Source organism: Pseudopipra pipra, chromosome 7 (assembly GCF_036250125.1).
Source record: "Pseudopipra pipra isolate bDixPip1 chromosome 7, bDixPip1.hap1, whole genome shotgun sequence".
NCBI classification, from domain to species: domain Eukaryota; kingdom Metazoa; phylum Chordata; class Aves; order Passeriformes; family Pipridae; genus Pseudopipra; species Pseudopipra pipra.
The window spans coordinates 23,068,525-23,081,039 of NC_087555.1; the positions used below are offsets into that span (position 1 = coordinate 23,068,525).

The following is a 12,515-nucleotide window of genomic DNA, read 5'->3' on the forward strand; positions in this document are numbered from 1 at the left end:
AATACAAATATATGCAACCACTAGATTTTCACTTTGAAAAATAGATGAATAATGCAATAATATGCTTATTAGCATTACTGCAGAACAGTGTGTGGAATGTTATAATAATGTGCATTTTGTTGTGCCTATAAAGTTGTGCTGTTATTTCTATCACAGAAAAGAAACTCAATGCCTATAAAGGCTTATGTTCAGAAAAAACTGTACCCTGGATCAAATTCAAAAGCAGTTGCTACAGCTTTTCCACAGTTCTGCAGGGCACGAGTTTTGATACTGCATATGAAGTCTGCAAAAATCAAGGTGATTGTTTTGTAGCTACCAAATGTCATTGTGATATCTTAAAATTATACATATTTTCTGAAATTACTGAAACTGTGGCATATGTTTTCTGTATTTCAAGATAACAGTAGTGGAACTCATAAGCAAACTATAAAATTGGAGGCAACATAAATCAAAAAAATGTTCCTTTCCATGTGAAAATATTGCTTTCTTGAATAACACATAAAAGGAAACTTTTTCCTTCAAACTTGTTTTAAAGTCATGTAAGAACAGTTTTATATTGGTCTGAACATTTTCATATTAATTACAAGTTTAAGAACTTATGATGTATAACCAGACCTTTCACACTTTTCCGTCAAGTCTCATAACACTAACTTTTTGAAATGCAGTGTTACATTTCAATGGTGTGGATTGTTTAAAAATTTGTTCTTTGTTTAATTTATAGGATCAAATCTTCTAACTATTCAAGATGAAGATGAAAATGCCTTCATTTTGGAAGAGCTACACAATTTTGGTTATTCTGTGCAAATGGTTTGGTTGAACATCCTGCTTGTTACAGACAGTAAGTTTTGAGTGGAATAGAACTGCATGTAAGAATCTGATTTGGTTTTTGGTTATTTTAATGCTAGCATAGCCATCTTCCAAAAAACTCTTATCTTTTGAGATTTTGTTCACTGACTGTTGCCTGTTTATGATGTAGTAAAACGGGTCAAGCTTTCTGTAATCGTAACCAGTATTCTGAATACTCAATATGCATAGGCACATGTGAAAACTTCTTTTTCCTGCTTAGAGAAGTACTACAGACTGTTTTCTGTGTTAACTACACAGGATGTTTTTAAAACCTTCAAGAAAAAAAGGTAATGTAGTGGCCAAACAGACAAAATCCTGGCATTCCATAATACAGTATTTTTTTATGTGAGGGTAAGTCCAACTGAAACAGAGATACTTTATCAAAATAATATGCTATTTTGTAATGATTTATAACTTCTGCCCATAGATGAGACAGTATCCTGGTTTGATGGTTCTCCTTTAAATTATTCTAACTGGGGCATCAGGGAACCTGACTTTGACCATCTCAGAGGGAATTTCTGTGTCAGCCTGAGGACCACAGATGGAGTCTGGCAATTATCTCCATGCAGAGAAAAAAAGGGGTTTGTGTGTAAAATGGATGCAGGTATGTTCTTCCAAAAAATAAGGCAGTTGTGTCCTTCTAACCACTGTTTTACATGTTCCTTGTTGCTTGCTTACTTGCTGTTAGTTTTCATTTAAATAATTCTGTCTCTTGGTATTAGAAGAAAAATACCTGCAAACACCCCAACCAGATAGGGTGACCTCCTTTTGAGGAACCTGAGCAGCCACTGCGTTAATGCCAAGTGCGTTGGATTTTCTGTGGCATCAGGCTGACCTCCGCAGCCCCCGCTGGGCGGGCAGGCACATCCTGGGAGAGCTGTACAGACACCATGCCAGTAGGAACATGGGCCTGTGAGAGAGCTGAAGAATTTCCAGAGCCCACACAAAATCCCGCAGTCACTGCTGGACCCAAAAGCTAGATTAACGTACCTCTGCATGGTTCTGTTCATGCACTTGTACTTTAAAAAGTGGGTAAATACCGCTGTTCATCCATGCATAAATGTCAATTAATATGTTCCACCAAATTAAAGGGATTTCAAGTAACAGATTAGATTATGTTTAACTTGGCCAGTTGGAATAACACTGACATGAGTCAAATTAAACAAAGAACAGTGCTTTCTTGTGTGGTTTTAGGTAGGTTGTCTTCTCAGTATCCGTTTTACAGTGAGTATACATAATAACTTCTGTTACCTCTGTGGGTAATTTTGTGATTGTTCTGAATTTTATTTCAGATATTGATGCAACAGAACCCTTTGAAAATGGTAAGTTCTACATATTCTTAATTTTTTTTAATAAGGAGTAATACACATTTTGAGCTGATATTTTGTGAGATAACATTTTACACTGTTAAACTTGTAAATTAAAATGTATGACATATATAAGAAGTACTAATACGTTTTCCATAAAACAGCTATATATTTAGAATTATCTATAATTGTAGCTTAACAACAATTTCTGTCCCTCCCTTTCAGCATCATATGGTGGGCTTGTAGCTCTGGCTATTCTTGTGACGTTGGTGATGCTGGCTGCCATTTCCCTTTTTCTGTGGTGCCTGTACAAACAGAATAACCGACTCTTCCACCACATACTGTGGGTCAGAAATGCCTATTTACCACAGATTAATGCTGACGTTCCTGCTTTGGAAGAAAGCATCCTCATTTCTGATTTTGAGAGAAGTGACAACAATTAATTGATCAGAAGTAGCAACTGGTCTTCTATTCTGTGTGAAACTTCACAACCTACAGTGGTTTTCTCATTCTCAGGAGTCCCCCAGGGTACCCATAGTCTGAGAAACCATCATGGCCATCGGTATGAATGCTGTAGGGGCTCCCCTTGGAGGGCTTTTGCTTTGTGGCAGGATGAGTTGAGGATGCAAGGTGGAGAAATTGCTCCTCTGGGAAATTTGCTCCTCTGGGACAAGCCAGGAGTTGAAAATACTCACATACCATAAACCTCCAACCACTCATGTGGGGCAGTTGTGTCTGAGGTCCCAGAGCAATGGGAATTTTCATGCAAATTTTTCGTTTTGGAACATGTGGGCCTTTATGTTTTGTTTCTGTACATCACATAATCTGCTCATGAGGCAGCATTAAAATTTGCCTTGAATTTAGAAACTCTGAAACATATTCCAAGAATGATGGGGTAGACTTTTTTTTGTTTTGTTTTTTTTAACTAGCCATCCCTTCTGCAAAATTAACAGTTATTTTTCAGACAGTGAATTATTGCCAGGTAGATTTGCAAGTTTGCAGGGAGATGAAGTCACTTTTGACTTGAGAGTGCCAGAGTTTTGGTAGTTTGGCCTGTGATGCCTAGTTCATGTTATAAAATAAATTAGTCCAGAGATGTAACAGCATATGGGCTTTGTCATCCTGAGATGTGTCCAGCATCTTGTTAAAGATTTAGCTATGTAAAATAATCACCTAGATTATTTTAGACATGGAATCCCATCAACCTCCTTGAAAGATATTTTTTATCAATATCTGTTTGGAAAAACAACCCTGTTATAAATCTTGCTAAAGTTATGGTAACAAGTGACTTTACTGACAGTATTTCTGCAAGCAGTATTCATGGAGGCTCTTCTGAGACCCTGCTCTCAAAAGCGAAGGGTGATAAGTGGGCGAGCCACAGTGCTGTTCCCAAAGGGTGCTAGAGTCCTCTAACCCCATGTAGCAGACACTTTCCCTTCCAGTGTTCATACTAAGGTGCTAAGAAAGGAGATGAATTTTGCTGACTGGTTGGTCTGCAGGCTGATGGTTGTGAAGGAGCCAGCTCAGGTCTCTCTGCTATCTCAGTTACAGCAGCCCAGGACAGAAGTGCTTACTCTCCCTCGTACTCCCACCACCCTAACCAATCCTCTACCCACCTCTCTGAAAGCTTTTCAGGGATTTTATTTTTTATTTTTATTGCAATGTGGAAAAACCAAATGGTTAATGATGTGTTTCTTCAGAATGGATTTACTGTAATTTCAGTCATCTCTAAAAGCTGCTGCGAAGGGCTGCATTTGTTGTTCAGTTTCTTGGTTTGTTTGTTTTAAGGTGACTCATTCAGCATTTTGCAAGAGTCCTAAGATGGAGGTATGTTCCTCAGAGTTAAGCAAGCAGCTAAGGCCAACTGAAATGTTTTTACACAATATTTGTTCACATGCACAGGAATGTATGACTACCTTTTAGTTAGATTTTACATGGCCAAACAAAAATTGCCTACTCATATAATAATTATATATAGGGCTATTCTAAAAAAATTGTTTAGTACATAGAATATTTCTGTGCTGGTTTACAGAACCATTCAAAAATGTGGTCAAAGAGGCTGCAGATGGTTTTGATCTCAATATAATTTTCAGCCTACTGTTTTTGATAACTTCTAAGGTCGTAGCTATCACAAATTCTTAATCTGAGATTTTTCTATCATATAAAATATAAATAGATTTTCTGAGTATATTTTGTCTAATGGTTTGACCCTATACATTATTTTTCAGTAATATTTTAAAAGTTTTTGTTTAGCCCTCTAGATTTATCTGTGAGACTTTTTTTATTTGTGGACTGCAACTTTTGAGTACAATTGCCAGATAATCTGCTGTTTATATATATGAACTATGGTAGCTTCTTTACCACCAAAATAAAAGAAGAAAAATGCTCATGACCTTCTCTCCTTTCCCCATGAGAATTTCACCTATTTAAACTACAATTGGAGGAACTTAAACCACCAAATCCCCTTCATCACATTCACTGCCTTCTTACAGTACAGAAAGCAGAGTGGCTTGCAAGGCAGTTTCGTTTACAAGAGTAAGCTGTGTCATCTGTGAGGACATGTATTTATTGGGCTACAAAGCTGTTAATATTTATGCAGACTCTGGTCAGATTTTTATGGGGTTAATGAAGTTGTATTTTTCACAATACTTGACATAGACATTTTATCAATTTTCCTTGAGGTTTGCTTTAATCATTTAAATATATTTGAATGGCAGTGATATAATAACCCTAACCTCAAAATAGTGATTGTTCGTTAACATTGACTCTGATGTAGATGAGATTGCATTAAGGGAAAAAGAGTTCAAACAGTGTTTTCTTCCTACTTTGAAATGGCTTTGAAGGAACAGACCTTTACATATTTATTTTTAAATCTTTCATCATTTAACTATTAGAATTTCAGGTATTATTCACTCAAGAATGTAATCATTGATTGCTTTCTAGTCTTCCTTCTGGATTTTGTTACTAATGGCTTTCAACTGTTTTCCCTTAATCAAAGGTCTGTATATTGTCCCTGATCAGAATATGTGATGACTCTTGTTTTTATTGATGACCTTGATGATATTGGCAGTGAGATTTACTATATTATTTCAACTGGAAAATAAAAGCGTGATTAATAATTTTCTGTGCTGTAATTTTTCTTGACTCTTTCCCCAGCTTTAATAAGAGAGAGGCTTTAGTGTCTCATAACAGCAGTGCCCAGACTTTGCACCAGGTCATCCTGGTAGGAGAGGGACAGCTTGCACCAGCCTCCTTTGTGGCTGTGTGACTGGACCCAGACCTGGGCACTGTGTATGATCTCCACACACATGGTGGTACCAGTGTTTCCCAGGATGCCTCAGAATGTGTGTGCAGGAGATGCTGAAAGGAGGTGGGAGTCAAAGCATCATCAGTGAGGATGATGGATGGGATCATGGCACTGATATACAGATATTCTCCCAGCCTACTGCCTGTTCCCTGCAGTAGGGAGCTGGGGCCATCAGGGGTGAGTAATGGGCTGGAGGATTTTCCTGCTGAACTGTGGAGGGTGTGTTGTGTGGGAGCCTGTTTGTTTCTGCCACAAACGAGGTGGAGATATATGGACTGCAGCACAGTAGCTTCCATGGATAGCACCAAAGTGCTTCCTGTGTCCAAGAACTGGGTTCCCAGAGCCTAAATAGGAAAAGGAATGTTGCAGATTTGTCTGCTGTGCTAACATCTTTCAATCTTCTTACTGAAAGGGAAGTGTTAAATCTTTTCATATCATTCGTTTGCTTGGGGTATGGAAAGGTATCCCCACCAGAGACAGGTACGTTCAGGTCAATATATGACAAATCCCTCTCTGCCAGATATTGGGGTTTGTCAAAACTTCATGTGCTGGTTTTTGCAGATGCCATTCCAGGAGAAAATTTACCTCCCGGTGCCTTTAGCAATCCTTGCAGCATGTCCCTGAGGCAATGCAGCTGTCACATCCCAGTTGGACGTGAGTCTGCAATGGGAACATATGTATGCTGGAGATGTCCAGCACGACTGGACAGAGCGAAAGGTTGTAGCACAAGGTTTTAAGTGGGGAACATGATTTCTCTGCAAAACTGTTCCTGGCTGTGCCACCCCGGGTGCAGTGCTGCCCTTCCTTATGCAGGGATTCTCCTTCCTCTACTGCCTTCATACACACACACTTTTTCAGCTGGGTCATAACAAGAGCAGAGCCGTGGGGCTGTTTGAAATCTGGGCTGTGCAGTCCAGAGGAGCATAGGGGAAAAAACAGGTTTTTGCATTTCTGTGAGACTTGACTAACTCTGGTTCCCAGGGCACCTCTGCACAAATCCCCATCTAATTTAACCCCCTACTTTTTTTTCTTTCATTATGGTGCCCCTCCCTCAGTGTGGTCACAGGCATCCTCAGTCTCTTGTAATAATAAACCCACTGTAATGAAATCCATGGCATACCCTTCCTCCAGGGCATTTATTTGGTTAAAAGCTAAATTGCACACATTCAGCAACAGGACTCTAAATCCACAGCTCAAAAAAAAAAAAATCCACAAAAAAAAGGAGACCCCTGCTTGAGCTTTAATAATATTATAATATTTCCTCTGGTAACCAGTGGGATATTGGCTCTAAACCCCTGCAGGCCAGGGCTGATCTTTTACAATCTGGTGCAGCCCTGATGCAGATATGTGAGTAACCATCAGGAGCAAATCCACAGGCGTTCATGCTCTTCTGAGATGGAAAGAACTAAGGTTGATCTTGATGCTTGGAAACACAGTCAGTCTCGGTTCGGCCAGTAGATGGTAGTGGTACACACAGAGCTGAAAAAACGAGCTGTGCAAAATCAAAAATCACAGGGATTTGCTCTGGATCCTTTAGAAGTGTAGTCAAATGAGCAGCAAAACTCCCAAGTTGCAGGATGGCAAATGTCACTGTGGGTTCTTAGCCATGGCCATAAAGTTATAAAGCCGTGTTAAGATGTCTTTCCAAGTCCTTCTCAGCTACTTTAATGGGATGCATTGAAGTGATTGGAATGGGACAATCCAAGTCCTTACCTTGGTCAATGGGTTTTTCTTTTCCTTGGTGAGTAATGGGAAAATCCACTTGGGTTCCTGAGTATTAAATAAATATCTTTGTGGTATGTGTTGGTTCTGATGCCTTTGATGGAAAGGTAATTCACTGAAAATGCTCCAGCCATGTCTCTTTACTGATGAAAGGATTTATTTTAGTATTTTATTTCTTGACTGTATCAGTGCAGGCATATACTTACTCATTTTCATGGGAAATGAAAAATTAAGCCACAGAAATGACAATTAGTAGACATTTTAGACATCCATTGCATAAATAATCATTCCACAGCACTGTTGAAAGCAGATTAATTTTCTTCTTCTCACAGTTTGTTCTGTAAGTCACTCAGAGCATGAGTTGCTGATCGCTTTCTATATCCATTATCTTTATGCAGGAAGACCATGATTTGGATTCTGATCTTAGAAACTTAACCATAAGAAAGGGTACCAAGAATAATTTTGTAATAAAGCCTTGCTTCAAAGTCTTAGTTTTATAACATTGTTTCCTTATGCTGATGCGTTTCTAAGACTTTCCCAGTCCTCCTGTAATGAGGTGGGCTGGGTGGAATGCAGTAGCTGGGTCAGTGTCTCAGAAAACACTGGAAAACAAAACTATCCCTGTATCTTTTCAGATTTTTATAGCTGAATGTTCATCCTCAGAAATTAAGTTTCCATTTATGTTGTGCAAAAACATCCTCGGTGGTTTTTCTTTAATTTTTTTGTAGTGAACACTGAAAATTATCCTGTCAAGTACGTTCCTCTTGTGAAGCTATTTATTCAGGTCATTTGTTCTAAAGCATGATCTTAGGCCTTTGATCCCAGCCATAACCTGATTAAATCTGCTTTACCACTTATTCCTGCCATAAGCCTTGTGTGCATTGTAAGTGAGAAGCTCCTGGAAAGCCCCTTCTGGAAGCCAGAAGCAAGCTCGAACAGAGCTGATAGAAGACAGACTCTACCTTGTCAGCAGCTTTGTGCTGCATGGCTTCACTTCCACTGGGTTTGAGACACCATACCAGAGCTTGATGCTTCCAGGTTTCTTCAGGTATGCAAGCAGAATCCCTAACACTGGACATTGCCAATGAGCTGGAGTACATAGTTTTTTAATATAAAGTAAAAGAATATTCTAAGTCATGTAAGGTTTCATTTGCTACAGTCCCAGCACACCTTAATTTTGCTTCATCTCTACTAGTTTCATTTGCTGTTTCTCTTGTTGCAAGCAGGCTTACCTGTTATGTACCTGAAATCTGATACTACCTAAATGTTTGCATGACCTAGGCATTATATCTTCTAGTATTTAATATTCAAGATGTCAGAAGGATTCTTTTTGAAAAGGTAAAAAGGTAATGTTTCTGCTGCTGCATTTTGTGTCCTGCTAGTCTTATGGGATGAAAATTATGTTGAGAGGCAAATTGAATTACTTTAAATATTGTTTCAAAAGCAAATATTGAAGATGGAATTGTACATATGGGATATATCGTGGCTATAAAAGACATTAGGTACCATTAAGTTAAATGTGGAAATGTATTAGAACAGCTCTGGAAGGCTTTCCATCTGGAAAGAAGAGATTAATAGAACACCTACAGGAACAGTGGCTCCTTTACCTTTTAATACTTGTAGTATAAATAGCAGAATGACTGTTCCCCACACATCATATCCAGGGAGGCAGTTGATGCAGCTTATATCCTTGGATGCTCCCAGAGTGCCTTGTCCCACTCACATACTGCCTCTGGAACATGCACAACGTCTTAGGATGTCCAAATGTGGTTGAGTTATCCATGGCTGGGCTTCACGAATGAAGATTTGGGAAGGGCTCTACCTACGTTTGTTGCAAGCGCGTTGGTGGCTAAAAAGGCCAAGACGAGATAGACATGTCCGGTTGCAAAAGGCACAGCAGAAAGACTCCTTAGATGGTGTATTCCGCAAGGCACGATTCTTTCTGCGTTGTCTTTTCTCCTCAAGGGTGATCCTGCGTGCTTTCTCAAAAGCATCAGCAGCGTTATAGATGGTGTGTCTCCAGGCCTCCCAATTGGAGGCCAGAGTAGACCAGTTATGGTGGTCAATATGGCCAAGGCTGAGATGTTGTTTCAGGGAGTCCTTGTATCTTTTCTTTGGGGCTCCTCTCATGCGGCAGCCGGTGACAAGTTCACAATAAAGCAGGATCTTAGGGAGGTGATGGTCCTTCATCCTGGAGACGTGCCCTGCCCAACCCAGCTGTGTTCTCAGCAACATGGCCTCGATACTTGTGACTGCTGCTTGTTCTAGAACAGATGTATTGGTCATATAATCTGACCAGTGGATATTTAGGATTGAACGGAGGCAGCATTGATGGAAGCATTCTAGGAGATGCAGGTGGTGGCAGTAGGTGACCCATGATTCGGAACCATATAAGAGAGTAGACAGCACAATGGCTCTGTAAACACTGATCTTTCTTCAGGTGTTTATTTCGCCAAACTCTTTTATGAAGCTTTCCGAAAGCACTATATGCCTTTGCTAACCTGTTGTCTATCTCCCCATCAATCTTACCATCTGAGGAGATGAGGCTGCCTAGGTAATTAAATTGCTTGACTGATTTGAGTTCTGATTGGCCAATGGTGATGTGGGGATGATGGGGGACTTCCTGAGGTGCAGGTTGATGGAGAATTTCTGTCTTCTTTAAACTGACTTCCAGCCCAAAGAGTTCAGCAGTGTCTGCAAAGCAGGATGTTAAATGCTGCAGAGCTGCTTCTGTGTGGGCGACAAGGGCGGCGTCATCAGCATAAAGCAGCTCCCGGACAAGATGGTTTAAGGTCTTGGTGTGGGCCTTCAGTCACCTTAGGTTGAAAAGGCTTCCATCAGTATGATATAGAATGTAGATACCGTCCTGATCCTCAAGGTCTGCCGTGGCCCTTTGGAGCATCATGCTGAAAAAGATTGTGAATAGGGTTGGAGCGAGAACGCAGCTTTGTTTCACGCCATTCTTTATTAGAAAGGGTTCAGAAAGTGTGTTGCCATACCTGACTTGGCCGTGCTGATCCTCGTGGAGTGAGATGATCATTTTAAGGAACTTGGGGGGACAACCTAAACATTCCAAAATCTGCCACAGACCTTTTCTGCTCACAGTATCGAAAGCCTTGGTGAGGTCGACAAAGGTTACATAAAGAAGGAAGAAAGACAATGTGGGCTCCTTTCCTCATCATGTCCTTGACCATCCATCCTCCCTTGACCTTCCAGAATCTAGTCTGGGTTGATGACATAGCTTTAATTATTGCTATTTATATATAAATTTGCTTTTTTTTTGCCAGTTGAAAGACTGTAAAGTGAAAATTAGTGATTCTCAGCTGCTCTTACAGGCTGTTTGACCACTTGCTCTGATGTAGCACAAAGCAAACCCTCATGGAAGGAAAGATGAAAGGAAGAGCCGTTCACTGGTGAAAGCAAACATGTAAAGAGAACAGGGTTCAGTTTTTCTTGCTACTTGGGAAGACTATAACAAGAATTAAGTGACTGAATCACAGCAGGAAATATGTGATAGATAACTGTGGGATAGCTGGATAAGCAGCCAGTGCAAGTGGTAGGGTCACTTTCAATGGCAGTGTGCGCTGTTATGTTGGAAAACTGTGATTTAGAAACAAATCAGTCCACCATGGTTTCTTCCTAACAGTGCTGGATGGCCCTTTCGGCTCACCCTGAGTAAAGATGAGTAAGCCTTACCTGAAAATATTGGTGTGAATATGTTTGTGGCACTGCTGATGCATCATCCCACTGCCTTCTAGCCCAAACCTACCTTCCAGCTTCCTGACCCACACAAGTGCTCAGCAACCAGAATTTAGGATCTCTGGACACAAATGCTATGCAACTGGGATATTGGAAACACCTAAAATTAAATTTGTGATCTGCCTTTGGATAGAAAGAGACAGTTACTAAATGAGTGAAGCTGAATCATCCAATTCATCTGCTACAGCAGCCAGTGGGGACACAGACATCCAACCTGCCCTCAGTACCTAAAATCCACATCCAGGGTAAAGGAAGTGAAGGTCCAGAATCGCTTCATGAAGATCACAAAAATAAAAGGATATATGCAGAAAAAAAAAAAAAAGAATACTTTTTGTTTCTTTTACTTTCTCTTTATTTTTTTTTTGTTTTCTCCCTTGAAGTCCCAGACCCAGGTGATGGGATGCCTGATGATCTCTTTACTTGTGTAGTACCTTGAAGATGTCTCTATGATGCATCTTTGAGTGGTCCAGTTGCCTCAGCAGGCCTGGAGCTGGGCCCCAGGTGGGAACAGCCTGTGGGGAGAAGCAGCAGTTCTACCTTCTATGCAGGAGCCAGCAATGTCCAAAACTCCCCTTTCTTCCTCTTGTATAACATATTAGTGGAAACAGCAACTTCCTGCATAGCAACTGCCTGGTTCAAAGCACTAGGATATGACTGACTGACAGGGCAGCTTTTGGCAGGCTTACAAATATCTGTTCCTAGCTCCATGTGGATCTGCTGAAGTATATCTGTGGCCAAATCTAGTTCAAGAGCTGTGGGATAGACTGCAAAGCCCGTGATGTTCAAAGCAAAGCCATAAGCTATGAGAAAGGGCAGGAATCGTTGATCCCAGTACTACTAGGATCATAAAATCATTAAAAATTTCCTTTATGAAATTTGATGCATTTAATCCATTTGGATAACAGCAGCAAAATGAAGAAAATTATTTCTGACATGGACATTCTTCAGTGTTTCTGGAAAAGGTATTTAAACAGAGCCCTGACACAGTTAATAGGTTTTCTGTCTCCCTCTGGAGACATAGGAACATTCATGGGATGCTGCAAAAAGCTGGAGCCCTAGAAAGCCCACACTGGAGCATGTTCCCAAATATAAGGACACCCAAAACAGATGCAAAACTTAACTGAAGGTGCACAGTGCTATGTCGGTGCTAGCATTTTTTGTTTTTCTGATCACATTTTAAAGCAGTCATTCTTTTGATCCATGCTAACTGCTGGTAATGGAAAGAAAAATAAAGCTTACACAGAAAATAACAAAATTTTCTGACTGGAGGCCAAAACTTCACAAGAGAATACTGAAGCCTAATATGTTTTCTTTGACGTCTTTGTTTCTGATAGATGTTGACTGAATTCAGGAGGATGACGGCACTTTGAACAAAACCAGCTGGGGAAGTCAGTTTGCTAATTATTAACCCTGTAGGGAAGAGATTGGATTGGAAATGTGGATACAAAACATTCTGGGAAAATATAAAACCTAATGTAGATTTCTTTGGAAAAGAAATACTTAACACTGTGGCTTGTATTTTTAGGAGGAAGGGAGGAGACAATTTGTGATATATGACTGAATTCATTAAGATG

The 12,515-nt window shown here is 40.1% G+C and overlaps 1 protein-coding gene across 5 annotated transcripts in view; it reads left to right on the plus strand.

Moving 5' to 3' along the window:
- Positions 1-12,515, plus strand: part of LOC135417246 (secretory phospholipase A2 receptor-like) — a 106,359-nt gene that overhangs the window by 37,398 nt on the left and 56,446 nt on the right. For 3 of the 5 annotated variants that reach the window (XM_064661085.1, XM_064661088.1, XM_064661087.1), the window contains 4 exons: positions 157-297; positions 722-838; positions 1,274-1,450; positions 2,139-2,168. In XM_064661085.1, coding sequence (XP_064517155.1) covers positions 157-297; positions 722-838; positions 1,274-1,450; positions 2,139-2,168 — 465 coding nt within the window. Of the gene's footprint in view, positions 1-156; positions 298-721; positions 839-1,273; positions 1,451-2,138; positions 2,169-2,378; positions 5,273-12,515 lie in introns of those variants that run through there. The other 2 variants (XM_064661089.1, XM_064661086.1) reach the window with 2 other exon arrangements.